At 50.7% G+C, this 13,826-nt stretch overlaps 1 protein-coding gene across 1 annotated transcript in view; it reads left to right on the top strand.

Annotated features, from left to right (window-relative positions):
• mindy3 (MINDY lysine 48 deubiquitinase 3) overlaps positions 1 to 13,732 on the top strand; it is a 38,649-nt gene extending 24,917 nt beyond the window's left edge. Inside the window, exons 13-16 of the mRNA XM_056285700.1 lie at positions 5,136 to 5,208; positions 10,174 to 10,261; positions 11,158 to 11,229; positions 12,591 to 13,732. Of these exons, the coding sequence (XP_056141675.1) occupies positions 5,136 to 5,208; positions 10,174 to 10,261; positions 11,158 to 11,229; positions 12,591 to 12,740 (383 nt within the window). The 3' untranslated portion in view covers positions 12,741 to 13,732. The remainder of the gene's footprint in view (positions 1 to 5,135; positions 5,209 to 10,173; positions 10,262 to 11,157; positions 11,230 to 12,590) is intronic.
• The last annotated feature ends 94 nt before the right edge of the window (positions 13,733 to 13,826 follow it).

Below are 13,826 nucleotides of genomic sequence, written 5' to 3'. Positions count from 1 at the left end.
ATATACCCAAGGAGGACAAGATCTTTTTGCTGGGCGATTTCAATGCCAGAGTGGGGAAAGACAACAAGGTGTGGAGTGGTGTCATTGGTGGGCATGGCATTGGGAAAGTCAATGCAAATGGACTGCGCCTCCTAAGCCTCTGTGCTGAGCATGGCTTGACCATCACAAACACCCTCTTCCAATTAAAAAACAAGCACAAAACATCCTGGATGCACCCACGCTCCAAACATTGGCACCTATTGGACTACATCATTGTGAGACGTGCTGATACAAAAGACGTCTTACTCACTCGTGCAATGAGAGGTGCTGAGTGCTGGACAGATCACCGGCTCATCATGACCAGGCTCCAGGTGGAGGTACGCCCTGCTGTTCGTCTCCAAAGGTCAGGAAAGAAGAGGCTTGACTGTACCCGGCTAGAAAAGGCTGAGGTCCAGAACAATCTCCGCCTCTCTCTGGCTGAAAACCTGGAAGACATTGAGCTTCTCTTGAGCACGGATGATTCCATTGACAGGAAATGGTCTTCCGTGAGCTCCAGACTCTACAAGGCAGCATCCCAATCCATCGGTTACAAGAGCAGAAAACACCAGGACTGGTTCAATGACAACACAGGCACAATAACTTCCATACTCAAAGGCATGCATAAAGCACACAGTGCTGTCCTCAACAATCCCACATCAGCTACACTCCGGCAACAATGGCAAGCATCCAGGAGAGAGGTGCAGTCAAAATTGCGTGCCCTGCAGAATGAGTGGTGGATATCGAAGGCAAATGAAATACAATCCCATGCCGATAGAAATGATATGCACAACTTTTATGATGCAGTGAAAACCATCTACGGCCCAAGAAACTGCTCTGTCTCCCCCCTGAAGTCTGATGATGGTACCACCCTCATAAAAGACCAGAAACTCATCACAAAAAGATGGGCAGAACATTTTGAGACTCTTTTGAACCAGCCCTCCCCAACCGATCCCTCGATCTTGGATGAACTACCTGTCCGCCCCACCATCCAAGACCTTGACCTTCCACCAACCTTTGAAGAGGTTCATTGTGCAGTTAGGTCGCTGAAAAATAACAAGACCCCTGGCCCTGACAGTATCCCTGCAGAGATTTTTAAACAGGGAGGCTACCTCTGCACCCGTGCACTTTTCCTGTTCATCTCACACGTATGGAAGAACGAAACTGTCCCTCAGCAGTGGAGGGATGCTAACATCATCTCCATATATAAAGGCAAAGGAGACAAGTCCCTCTGTTGCAACAGCCGTGGCATTTCACTACTGGCTGTTGCTGGAAAAGTCCTGGCCAAACTCATGTTACACAGGCTGGTAAAACACATCTCAGAGGAGCTGTTGCCTGAGTCACAGTGTGGGTTTAGGAAGAATAGGAGTACTGTGGACATGGTGTTCACAGCACGGCAACTCCAAGAGAAGTGCAGGGAGCAACATCAGAACCTCTTCATAGCCTTCATCGACCTGTCAAAGGCTTTCGACACAGTCAACAGGGACATCCTATGGAACATCCTCCTGAAGTTTGGCTGTCCACGAAAGTTTGTCAACATCCTTCAAAGATTTCACGTGGGGATGATGGCACGTGTGACCATTGGAGGCCAGGAATCTGAGCCCTTCAGGGTGTGCACCGGGGTACGTCAGGGGTGCATCCTTGCTCCAGTTCTTTTTAACATCTTCCTCCTGTGTGTGACATTGCTGCTCCACAAGGAAATCAGGAAGGACAGTGGGGTTACTGTGGACTTCAGACTAGATGGAAACCTATTTAACATCCGTAGGCTCCAAGCGGTCACAAAAATGACATCGGAGCACATCATTGAGTTACAGTACGCAGATGACTGTGCAGTTGTGGCCCACACACCCGAGGCACTACAAGCTACCCTTGCAGCTGCTGCAAGGGCGTATGGTAGGCTGGGGCTCTCTATAAATGTGACAAAGACTGAAGTAGTATGCCAGTGGGCATCTACTCCTCCATCTCATTCACCAACCTTCAACATCTCCGACAAACCGCTTGCAACAGTGGAATCCTTCAAATACCTGGGCAGCTTTCTCTCTGACGACTGCAGCATCGACAGGGAGATGCAAAACCGGATTAAACAAGCGTCATCCTCTTTTGGCAGACTTAGGAGAAGGGTCTTTCAAAACAAAGACCTCAACCTCCACACCAAAATATCTGTCTACTTGGCAGTTGTCATCACGACTCTCCTCTACAGCTGTGAGGCGTGGACCCTGTACAGCCACCACCTCAGGATGCTTGAGGCCTTCCACATCAGATGCCTACAATGCATCCTGAGGATAACCTGGCGTGACCGAGTGCCCCATACTGAAATACTCCGCAAGACCAACTGCATCAGCATGGAGGCTACCGTCACCCAGCACCAACTTCGATGGCTCGGTCACGTCATCAGGATGCCAAAGGAGCGCTTACCGCGTAAAGTGCTGTATGGCCAGCTACATCTTGGCCGCCGCTTGGCAGGGGGCCAGAAAAAACGGTACAAAGACCAGCTGAAGACCATCATAAAGAAGTGCGGCCTGAACCCGAGCCAGCTGGAAGACACTGCCGCCCAACGCTCCATCTGGCGGCAGCTCTGTCAACAAGGGGTGCAAAACCTCGAGAAGGACCGCGGTGATCGACGGACCAGAAGACGTCTGAAGAGACATGAAGCCAGTACCACACCTACACCCCAAGTCAGTGATTTCACCTGTTCTGTCTGTGGCAGACATTGTGGATCGCGGATTGGGCTTTACAGCCATAAGAAGACTCACAAGTGACAGAGGCAGGATTGTCATCATCGGACACGACGGACAACCTAAACGAAACGAACGATATATATATATATATATATATATATATATATATACACACACAGACACACAAACTGTGGAAGTACAATATCCTTGTCCTGTTGTCTTTCCTCTCTTTCCTTCCTGGTGGAGCAGGTGTCTCTATAACCTCCCCTGCCCTCCTCCTCTCCCTCTCCTCCATGTGCTGCAGGCAGAATGGTGGTGTGTCCCCCCCCCCACCCGCCCTCCTCTCCCTGTTGATGTTTAGGTTGGTGAGATAAGATTCTCTCACAGCTGAGTCAACTGCCCCCCCCTTCATCTCTGCTCCGCGTCCTTTTCCTTTGTTCCCGGCTTGAGGTGACGGGGTAAAGGCGAGGGGAAGGACGCGGAAAAGAGTGACAGGAGGCGCAGAGGAAGAGAGAGAGAGAGAGAGGGAGAGAGAGAGAGACGGTCACCATGTGTCTTTTTTCACAGGAGCCACATATCAGATGTTGTCAGCAGCACTCGCTTTCTTAAGACAAGTAGTGACCCCAGGATTAGGGTGTGGAAGTGATAATTGTGTGTTCTGTGTGTGTGTGCATGTGTGTGTGTGTGCACATGAACCACTACTGCCCCCCCTCCACTCCTCGACTTGAGAAACGGCATCTAAATGAAACATTTTGTCTCAGCTGAACATCTGCTAGGTAAATTTGTGGCCTCTGTTCCAGAGATGAGAGAGGGGGAGAAAGAAAGACATGGAGAGATATAATGGGGGGCGGGAGGGCGGAGGGGGGGGGTCATATTCGAGTCACAGGCATACCGTCCCCTCCACACTACACGCTAAGAGCCCTCTGTGTTGCAACAGCTTTCAGCTGAGACCCTGATTAAATCTGCACATTGATAGCACAAACACACATAAACACGTTCGTGTGTTTTTGTTGTGCAACGGGCGTTGTGCGTCGCAACATTCCTCGTCGCTGAGTTTATAGGAACAATATGCTGAGTCGTAGGGATCTGTGTGTGTAGTTTGGTGTGTGTCTGCCTGTGCATCTCGGGGTATCCTTCGTGTGTGTGTGTTTTTGTATGTGTGCATGCATGTGGTCGTTTGTGTGTGGACAGCCGTGTGTGTGTGTGTGTGTGTGTGTGTGTGTGTGTGTGTGTGTGTGTGCGCGCGTGAGCGCACATATGGTTGTTGTGTGTACCGGGGAGGTGAGCCCGACCAGCTGAGAGCGGTCTTGCCGCCTCACTCCCGCCACTTTGACAGCGAGTGTGTAAACACAGCCGTCGGACCAGTTCGGAATCCCACCAGAGAAACCCGGAGGGGGCAAGAAGGCAGGACGAGGCGCTCCGCTCATGCGGAGAGCCACTCCGGCTTGCATCTGCCGGAACATTCCGCACACCATATGTCCATAACGCACACGCTTTCACACAAGAACACAAACGCACACACAGATAGTGTACACACACTGATATGAATCGGCACAGGGTATTGAAATGTATTGACGAAGCGCACAAACGCACACTTAATTGTGTTCGCGCACACGGGGGGCGTTGCCAGCAGCAGAGTGCAGTTCTGTGTAGAGGTCGTAAATCTGCGTGTCACATGTGGAGTCCGCATAGCTCCCTGTGTTATGGAAGACAGGCGCCAGACGCAGTCATGTGATTCACCACACACACACACACACATACTTGCCTGTGACGGGTTCGGCGTGTTCGCCGCTCCTCGCCGCGTGGCCTGGCGGTTGCCGGTGTGAAACCCCCGTGCCGTGGCTCCTGCCTGCCGGAGGGGCTGATGTCGGGGAGCAGGGCAGGGATGCCCCCCGAGCGTCAGTTAGTCCTCTTCGTGCCCCGTCTTGGTTTGCATCACAGTACGAGAGGCCACACGCACTGATGCACAAGTGTGTACATGAGAGCAATAATACATATATGTGTGCCCCTACACACGAGTGTGCACGCACACACGCACGCACACGCACACACACTTGCACTTATTGAGCCAAACACACGTGTTAGTGTTTAAAGCTGGTCCTCTCAGGTAGAGCAGTCATTACAGCCAAGGAATGTAGGTCAGAGAGAGAGGACAAGGCGTGTGTGTGTGTGTGTGTGTGTGTGCGTGCGTGCGCGTGTGCGTGTACATGTTAGTGTGTGTGCACGTGCATAGAGCTGTTAGTTGTATGAGATGAGTCAATTCCCCATGGCCTTTAGATGTAAATAGAGCTCGTGCTGCATGTATGTAGGCCTCCTCTTCCTCAGTGTCACTGAAGCCTGCTGTGTCTGTTCCTTCTGGGTCAACCAGTGCACCAAGCTTTGTTTTCCCCTCTTTCTTGCTCCCCCCCTCTCTCCCCTCTCTCTCTCTCTCTCTCTCTCTAGATAATGGTTTCATCCCAGAGTCTTTGCTGGAGGACGTGATGAAGGCCCTTGACCTTGTCTCAGAGCCTGATTAGTAAGTGCTCAAGGCTTTGTGTGTTTGGGTGTGAGTATTAGAGAGAGAGAGTGAGACCGTGAACTTGTGGGTATCTGTGTCAACAACTCTAGTGTGTGTGTGTGTGTGTGTGTGTGTGTGTGTGGCACCTGTAGAAGTTCTAAAGTTCTAACTCGTAAGTCACGGCCAGGCCAGGTCAGCAGCCCGCGCTCATATTTCACTAACAGGGCCACTATAAAGTAAGGCCAGAGAGCACTCCCTATAAAAGAACGCAGGAAGAAAAGAAAGAAAGAAAGAGGAGGAAAGAACGAGACCATTAACTGCAGGAAGAAAGAAAGAGGGGAGAGAGAGAGAGGGCGGAAACACTTTAAAGAGCCGCTTCAAACGGAGGCGTGTTTCATCTGAGGGGCAGTAAGCCCCGGTGATGCAGCCCTCAGCCCTGGCCTGGAAACTGGACCGCAGTGCCGCGGCTGCTGATCTGCTCTCCAGACCCCCAGATGGGGCACACATCACAGGCTAACGGCACAAGGAAGTGGACCAATCCCCAGTCTCCATTCCCCGCAGCAAACAGGCCCGTCTCTGTCCTAAAACCCAGCAAGGCAGTCGCCGAACCTCCTTGCAATGATATTAGATGTCCCCCATGTACAATAAACCGGTGCATGCCCTCACCAAATAATTTATTTTGATCAGTAAACGTAAAACAAATATTGGTGCTGTTCAAAGATGGTTTGGTAATGTAAATTTGCTGTTGACAAAAATCTTCTTCTTCTTTTTTTGGCTGCTTCCATTTGGGGCCGCCACATCAGCTCATCCGTTTCCATCTCTTCTTGTCCTCTGTATTTTGTTATTTTTTGCTGTTGACAAAATGCCAATATATTTATACTGACGAGCCAAAGCATTATGACCGCCTGCCTAATATGCTGTTGGTCCTCCATGTGTCGCCAAAACTGCACCGACCCACCAAGGTGTGAACTCTGCAAGACCCCTGAAGGTGACCTGTGGTATCTGGCACCAAAACATTAGCAGCAGATCCTTTAAGTCCTGTGAGGTGCGAGGTGGAGCCGCCGTGGGTCGGACTTGTCGGTCCAGCACATCCCACAGATGTTCAATCAGATTGAGATCTGGAGAATTTGGAGGCCAGGGCAACACCTTGAACACTACATCATGTTCCTGAAACCATTCCTGAATAAAGTGTGCAGTGTGGCAGGAAGCATTATCCTGCTGAAAGAGACCACTGCCATCAGGGAATACCGCTACCATGAAGGCGTGTACCTGGGCTGCAGCGATGTTTAGGTAGGTGGCACATGTCAAACTGACTTCTACATGAATGGCCGGACCCAGGGTTTCCCAGCAGAACATTGCCGCAATGCATCCTGGTGCCATCACTTCCCCAGGAAAGAGCGCACATATACATGGCATGGCCATCTATGTGAGCTAAAGAAAATGGGACTCGTCGGACCAGGCCACCTTCTTCCACTGCTTCAAGGTCCGGTTCTGACTCTCCCGTGCCCATTGCAGTTGCTTTCAACGGTGGACAGGGGTGCTCATGGGCACTCTGACTGGTCTGTGGCTACACAGCCCCATACACAGCAGGGCGCGATGTGCTTTGTGTCAGTTCAGACCAGACGGAATAGACTTTGTTGCCGTCGCGCATCGATGAGCCTTGGGTGCCCAACACACTGTCGCTGGTTTGTGGTTTGTCCCTCCTCGGACCACCGTCTGTAGGTACTCACCACTTCTGACTTACTTGCCTTGCCATTTCAGAGATGCTCTGACCCAGTCGTCTGGCCATAACAATTTGGCCCTTTTCAAAATCACTCAGGTCTTTACTCCTGCCCATTTCTCCTGCATCCAACACGTTGAGTACGAGATCTGATTGTCCACTCACCATCTGATCTACCCACACCTTGACATGTGCCCTTACTTGGAGATGGTCAACATTATTTGGTTTGCCTGTGGGGGGTCATAATGTTTTGGCCCATCAGTCTATAGACTGGACTGTTGGGATAGGCTCCAGCCTCCTCCACCCTAATTAGGATAAGCGGCTTGGATAATGGATGGATGGATTATAGCAGCAATATTATAGACATTGATTTTTCTTTTATTCCCCCAGAGAGTGAAGTCAATATTTTCCGTGGGTCTGCCAGCAGTCAGTATAAGCACTTAAGGCAAACATCTGTCCAGAATCAGATATCATCAGATGATTATCCGACGATCACAGACACACTTAAGTTTGAAGTTGTGAAGGAAGAAAAAAGTCAGCTGAAACTGAAAATTTGAGGAACGGTTACACATCTCTAATCAGTAATGCCGCAAGTTGGGTTATCTGCTCTATTACCAGCTGCGTTAAGATAGAGAGAAACTTTATTTGTCCCTGTAGGAAATTGGTTTGCAGCATTTCATCACAACATCAGGGTCACTAATAGACATCCTCATACACTCCTCCTGGATCTCCACCTTGTTGTGGTGGAGAAGCTTGTGTGTAGCAATGATCCCAAGAGCCATGCGTCCGGAGCTTGGCTCCTGGTAGGGTCACCCAAGGCGGATAGGTCAAGGAGGCGGTTCCAGACAAAGTGCGATCCAACAAAGACCTCAACGGCGGAACTGCAGGAAGATGTCTCCGGGTCACAACGGCAGTGAAGGTGGATGAAGGCTGCAGCTGAGGGTGGTCCCCAATCGTCTTGGTTCTCCATGCCATTGGACTCTGGACACCCCCTGCCAAGGACCGTGGCGTGGCTGCAGGCACATCAGCCACTCCACGTGAAAAGCTGTCACGTGCAGGCGTCCCCCCAGGACAGTCATACTCGATCCCGAGTGACCGCCGATGATGATGATGATCCTCTTACACATACACCCTGCAACAGAATCTCACCACCACCTCAACTATCCTGTAACCTCTCGAGAGGTCGTTGGGGCACCGCTGTTGAATCCGCAACCAGTCAGCAACAGAAAAGGTTCACAAAAAAAAGAAAATGGACTCAAAGTGTACACTGGAATACTCTTTGGCATTTTGAAGTTCCGTAAAATCTCAGATTAGTCTTGTTTCTTTGAGGTTCATAAGATACAGTTTTCTCAGTCAAAATCAAAGAAATAACGCTAATTCTATGGTTTGTTTGCTTTATTTTAAGATTTTCTCCAAGTGTAAATCAAACCCGAAACAGAGTGCCGTGGAGTAGTCCCTCTGATTTTAAACAGTTTGGTCGGTAATCATTTACACAAACATCTCACTCAGGGACCGGACAGCCTGATCCGTGATGTCATCAGGAGCATGGAATCACTCCATCGGCAACAAATTAGAACCGATGTTGCAAGCACAAAGAATGTTTGTTTGAGCTTTTACATCTGAACTGGCTTTATTTCATTGCGGTGCTGACAGTTATGAACCGGGCAAATGTCCACAGCCTGATTAAAAACCACCCTGGGTGCCACAACAACACCCAAAAATGTCACTTTCCGTGTTCTCTTTCAATGGAGGAGCTCCTGAATGTGCGTATGGATGACATCTCCCAAGGATCCATAGTGCCTTTTTTTTTTTTTTTTTTTTAATTTCCCCCCTTCTTCCCAATTATACCAGGGCAATCCCACTCTCCGAGCCGTCCCGGTCGCTGCTCCACCCCCTCTGGCGATCCGGGGAGGGCTGCAGACTACCACACGCCTCGTCTGATACACGTGGAGCCGCCAGCCGCTTCTACTCACCTGACAGTGAAGAGTTTCGCCAGGGGGGACGTAGCACGTGGGAGGATCACGCTATTCCCCCACCTCCCCCCTGAACAAGCGCCCCGACCGACCAGAGGAGGCGCTACTGCAGGGGCCAGGACACACACCCACATCCGGCTTCCCACCTGCAGACACGGCCAACTGTGTCTGTAGGAACGCCTGACCAAGCCGGGGGTAACGCGGGGATTCGAATCGGTGATCCCCATGTTGGTAGGCAACGGAATAGACCGCCAGCCTACCCAGATGCCCCCCTCATAGCGCTTTTTTCTTTCTTTTTTTTAACCTTTGGCAGAAACCTGTTCATGTTCACTAACTTGGAATATCCAAACACAACGATATTTCAAGCACAGCTGACAGAGACTGATGCAAAAAGGCCAGTTATCATCAGTCGCCTCACCACTGTGCACTGTGAGGGCAGTTTTATGGCTGAAGAAAACACTTAGGCCACTGTAGATTCACAGAACTCACCAGTCTTGACAAACCGCACATCAGCTGACTGCGTAATACCTCGAACAGGAAGTTTTCCGGTTTATTGAGACATCTTATGACGCGGGGGTGCAGTGCAGCATGATGAATGTGGCCCATGCACAATCACCTCATTAACGGCACAGCTGGCTTTTCGTTTAAGCGGTCACATGCAGTCACAGTATAACACCGCCGCAGACCAGCAAGGCCATCTCTACCCTAACACAAGTCCACTGTGGATCTCCTGCTTAAAGAGGGGTCTTGCTGCTCGCCACGTCACCCATCTGCATGTGCAGCCCGGAGTGTAAAAGCAGAGGCGCAGCAAGGTTATCGTTCCCCTCTCCTGCATGTCTGGGCCGACCCGCTCCTCTCTACTTTCTGCCTTAAAAGGACAATCTGACTTTTAGTACTTTTATCACTGCAAAAACAAAAATAACACTACTCCAACACGAAGGAATGTCTGGAAGGAGGTATACTTAGTAGTGCCATGGTATTCCCAAAAACATGCACACACTTTGATACAACGCACACACACACACACACACAATCGCAAACACAAGCTTCATAACCCCTCGCTGATTGATTGGGCAATTTTAAATGTTACCCAGTTTGGTTTTCATAAACAACTTCTCACGGATCAGATACGGCAAATTCATACCCTGCTCTGTCTCGCTCTCGTCCCTCCCCTTCCCATTTATCTGTTCTATCTCGCTCTCTCTGTTCTCCCCCACCCCGTATTATTCATCTGCTGTTCACCCCCCCCCCTTCATCTCCGTCTCCTCCTCTGTACTGTCCATCCTCCAGCGTCAGTCTGATGAAGAGTAAACTGGATCCAGAGAGTTTGGGAGTCATCCTGTTGGGCCCGTTCCTGCTGGAGTTCTTCCCTGACCAGGTAGTGTGTGTATGTGTGTGTGTGTGTGTGTGTGACCAGTGACACAAAAAAGTCGTAAGCGGTCCCGGTCCTACTCCGTCAACACAGCAGCCATCATAAGAAGCGTGCATGCAGGCTGGTGCGAGCAGGTCCGGTCGCGCTCTCCGACCGCCGGCATCTATTTTGCTCACAAACACGGGGGCACTTCCCCGTCAAGTCAAAGTTTTCCCCTGTTGCAAAACATTCCTGCGGCGTCTCATGTGAAAGGTGTGCGTGTGTGTGTGTATGTTCGGTGTAGTGTGGTGTTACGACCTGAGAGGGGGGTGCCGTTATGAAGGGCCGGGGGCAGAGAGGGGGAAGAACTGTGTTAAAGTGATTAGGGCTTAAGGGACTCACCAGAGGTATGGGCCTTAGCCGCGAAAAAATTATACTGCCATTAGCCAACTGGACACACACACACACACACACACACACACACACACACACACACACACACACACACAGTCAGACTCACACGGATGAGGGTTAGGGTTTCACACTCAGCACATAAACACAACTTAGCGGACACATTTTTCTACGCAATGATTCTGCACCTTACAGCCAAAGACACTGGAGGCGCTCGGTATCGTTGTCCAAGTGTTTTTGTTGCGTTGGCTGTTTTGTGGCGTTGGAGGTCAGCCTCCGCATGCTCCGAACGCACACGCATAACTCCGACACAAACACGTTGGGATTAACGACGGAGCTTGGGTTGCAGTGCCGAGATACGCCGGTCTGAATGTCGCTTCGAAAAAACGTCCTGTCCTGCGCTCCGTGGGGTATTTACCGCCGTCTCTGTGGGAGGAGTCACGGCTCGCCACTCGCCAACAATATGTCCGTGTATTTTCAACCCTGTGCCGTGTGATGTGCCTCTGTTCCAGGATTCAGGAATCCCAGACTCGTTTCCCGTCTATCACTACAATGGACTCAAACAGTCCAACCACAATGAAAAGGTGAGATTTCCCCCCCCCCCCCCCCGTCTCACACCTCTCTTTCTTTGTCTCTCACACTTGTTCTTGCTTCTTTTTTTTCTTCGCAATTTTTTTTCCTCCTTTTCCTCCCCAATTGTGCTCGGCCAATTACCCGTCCCGGTCGCTGCTCCGCCCCCTCTGCCGATCCGGGGAGGGCTGCAGACTACCACATGCCTCCCCCGATACACGTGGAGTCGCCAGCCGCTTCTTTTCACCTGACAGTGAGGAGTTTCACCAGGGGGACATAGCGTGTGGGAGGATCACGTTATCCCCCCCCCCCCGAACAGGCGCCCCGACCGACCAGAGGAGGCGCTAGTGCAGCGACCAGGACACATACCCACATCCAGCTTCCCACCCGCAGACACGGCCAATTGTGTCTGTAGGGACGCCCGACCAAGGTAACATGGGGATTCGAACCGGCGATCCCCCTGTTGGTAGGCAACGGAATAGACCGCCATGCTACCCAGACGCCCATCTCTCTCTGTCTTTGTCTCTCACACTTGTTCTTGCTCTTTTTTTTTTGTCATTCCTACTCGCACCCCCACCCAAACATTCCTCTTACTCTCTCCCTCTGCTTCTCTCGCTATAGGCACATCCATGTGTTCACACCATAGGTATACACAGACACACACACACACACACACAGTAGGAAGCAGCAGGCCACTCCAGAATAAACAGTAGCTGGGAAGAGCCTTATGGCCCATCCATCCATCCAGAAACCCCTGGCTTAGCCTCCTATTTCTCCAAGTCTCTTCAACATGGACACCACTGTCAACAGCCAAGCCTGTGATGAATGGCTACATGCAGGTCTTTTAAGCGGACTTGGTTTGATGGATGACAGGCGGATGTAACTGCAGCTACACCAGGTGACTGCCAGGCTGGTACTCAGGAATATCACTTACTTCATCTGTCACGTGTGTCTGGTCTATAGGAACAGCTTCCTTTTCCCATAGAATTCCCTGTTAATGTATGAATGGCACTGCAGGCATACCAACACTTAGGCACTTATACACAAAGATTCATGCACACACACACACACACGCACGTGCACACTCACACAAACAGAGCAGCAAGGCGCCTGTAAGGTTGTGATGGCATTTCCATTCCCATAGCTTCAAATGGAAACGACAGACCTGCTGACAGCAGTGCCCTGCAGTGTTTGTGTGTGTGTGCGTGTGTGTGTGTGCGCTGTTGCCTCCCATGCACATTTCCCCTCTGACCTCTTCAGAGGAAGCTCGTGACCGTTAAAGATGAAGTCTGCTGAAGCTGGCAGTAAGAAACGAGACTTGAACCCGTTTGTAATACCACATTATTGACCCTGATTTTGCCGCGTGTGTTACCAGGTGGAGTATGTGGAGGGGACAGCCTTGGTATTAGGCTTCGAGGACCCCATGGTACGGACGGACGACACGCCGGTCAAACGATGTCTGCAGACCAAGTGGCCGTACATCGAACTACTCTGGACCACAGACCGCTCCCCCTCCCTGAACTAGCACTGAGGAAACACAAGCTGTGCGTGCGTGTGCGTGTGTGTGTGTGTGCGTGTGTGTGTGTGTGTGTGTGCGCGCGTGTGGATGAACCACTACCCCCACCCCCCACACTTCCCTCCTTTTCCCACACCTACCTTGCCTGCTGATCCCGGTCGGGTCAGCTGGTTGCAAAGACTGAGACACGTGCACGTGTACCAACACATGGAAGAGGCGTTTAGGACCGCCGGGCATGTTCTGCCCAGAGGAGGCAGAGGCAAACCTGCGTCCACCACATTGCTAGAGACGCACTCTCGCTCTTTTCAAACACTCGGACATGCTCAGTCACTCGCTGTCAAGCAGACACCGCACACAAGCGCAAAAAAAGAGACAAAAACACGTTTATTTCTCATGCTATTCGTCAGTCCCACATCGCTTGTAAATTGACACAAAGGATATTTATGGTTTTATTATGTGTGATATGAAAAAATGAAATTTTATTTGCCCTCAGCAGTGAGTCCGCTGTGCTGGTTCCAGCATCAGTTTGTACCTCTGGCCTTTAGTTTTTCCCCTCCAGCCAGATTGACTGTTCGTAGAAGACAAACGGGTTTGGTTCAGCGGCTGGATACGCCGCCTGTGTCACCCGATCACATGTTGAACGCCACGTACAGCCGAACGACTAAGACGCTACTGTGACTCCAGCTATGAGTCTGAGGGGAAACCTACCAAAGCCTTCCCCATATAGGAACACACACTCGCCTCCAAGCGTTTACAGCGTTAAGGGACCAACCTGCAACACCGAGACCTGGAGCTCTTAACAGGAAGTCACTTCCGTGTTTTCACCCTTAAGTTAACATTGCCAGCCTGGTTCAGATGCACTGCATGTGGGTGTGCATGTGTGTGTGTGTGAGTGTGTGTGTGTGTGTGTAGGTGTGCGTGCACATGCACACGATTTATGCACCACAAATGGATGTTGACCAATTACTCATGTATTTATTACCACACTCCAAGGTTCTGGAATAAACACTTTTTTGTTCAAATTCTGTTGTTTTTTTTCTCATTTGCTGTCGTGTGACTTTAAACATCCTGTTCTCTGTGTCTATGAATATCAGG

This window comes from Lampris incognitus, chromosome 9 (assembly GCF_029633865.1).
Source record: "Lampris incognitus isolate fLamInc1 chromosome 9, fLamInc1.hap2, whole genome shotgun sequence".
Classification (NCBI taxonomy): domain Eukaryota; kingdom Metazoa; phylum Chordata; class Actinopteri; order Lampriformes; family Lampridae; genus Lampris; species Lampris incognitus.
This window is presented reverse-complemented; position numbering and strand designations above follow the sequence as displayed.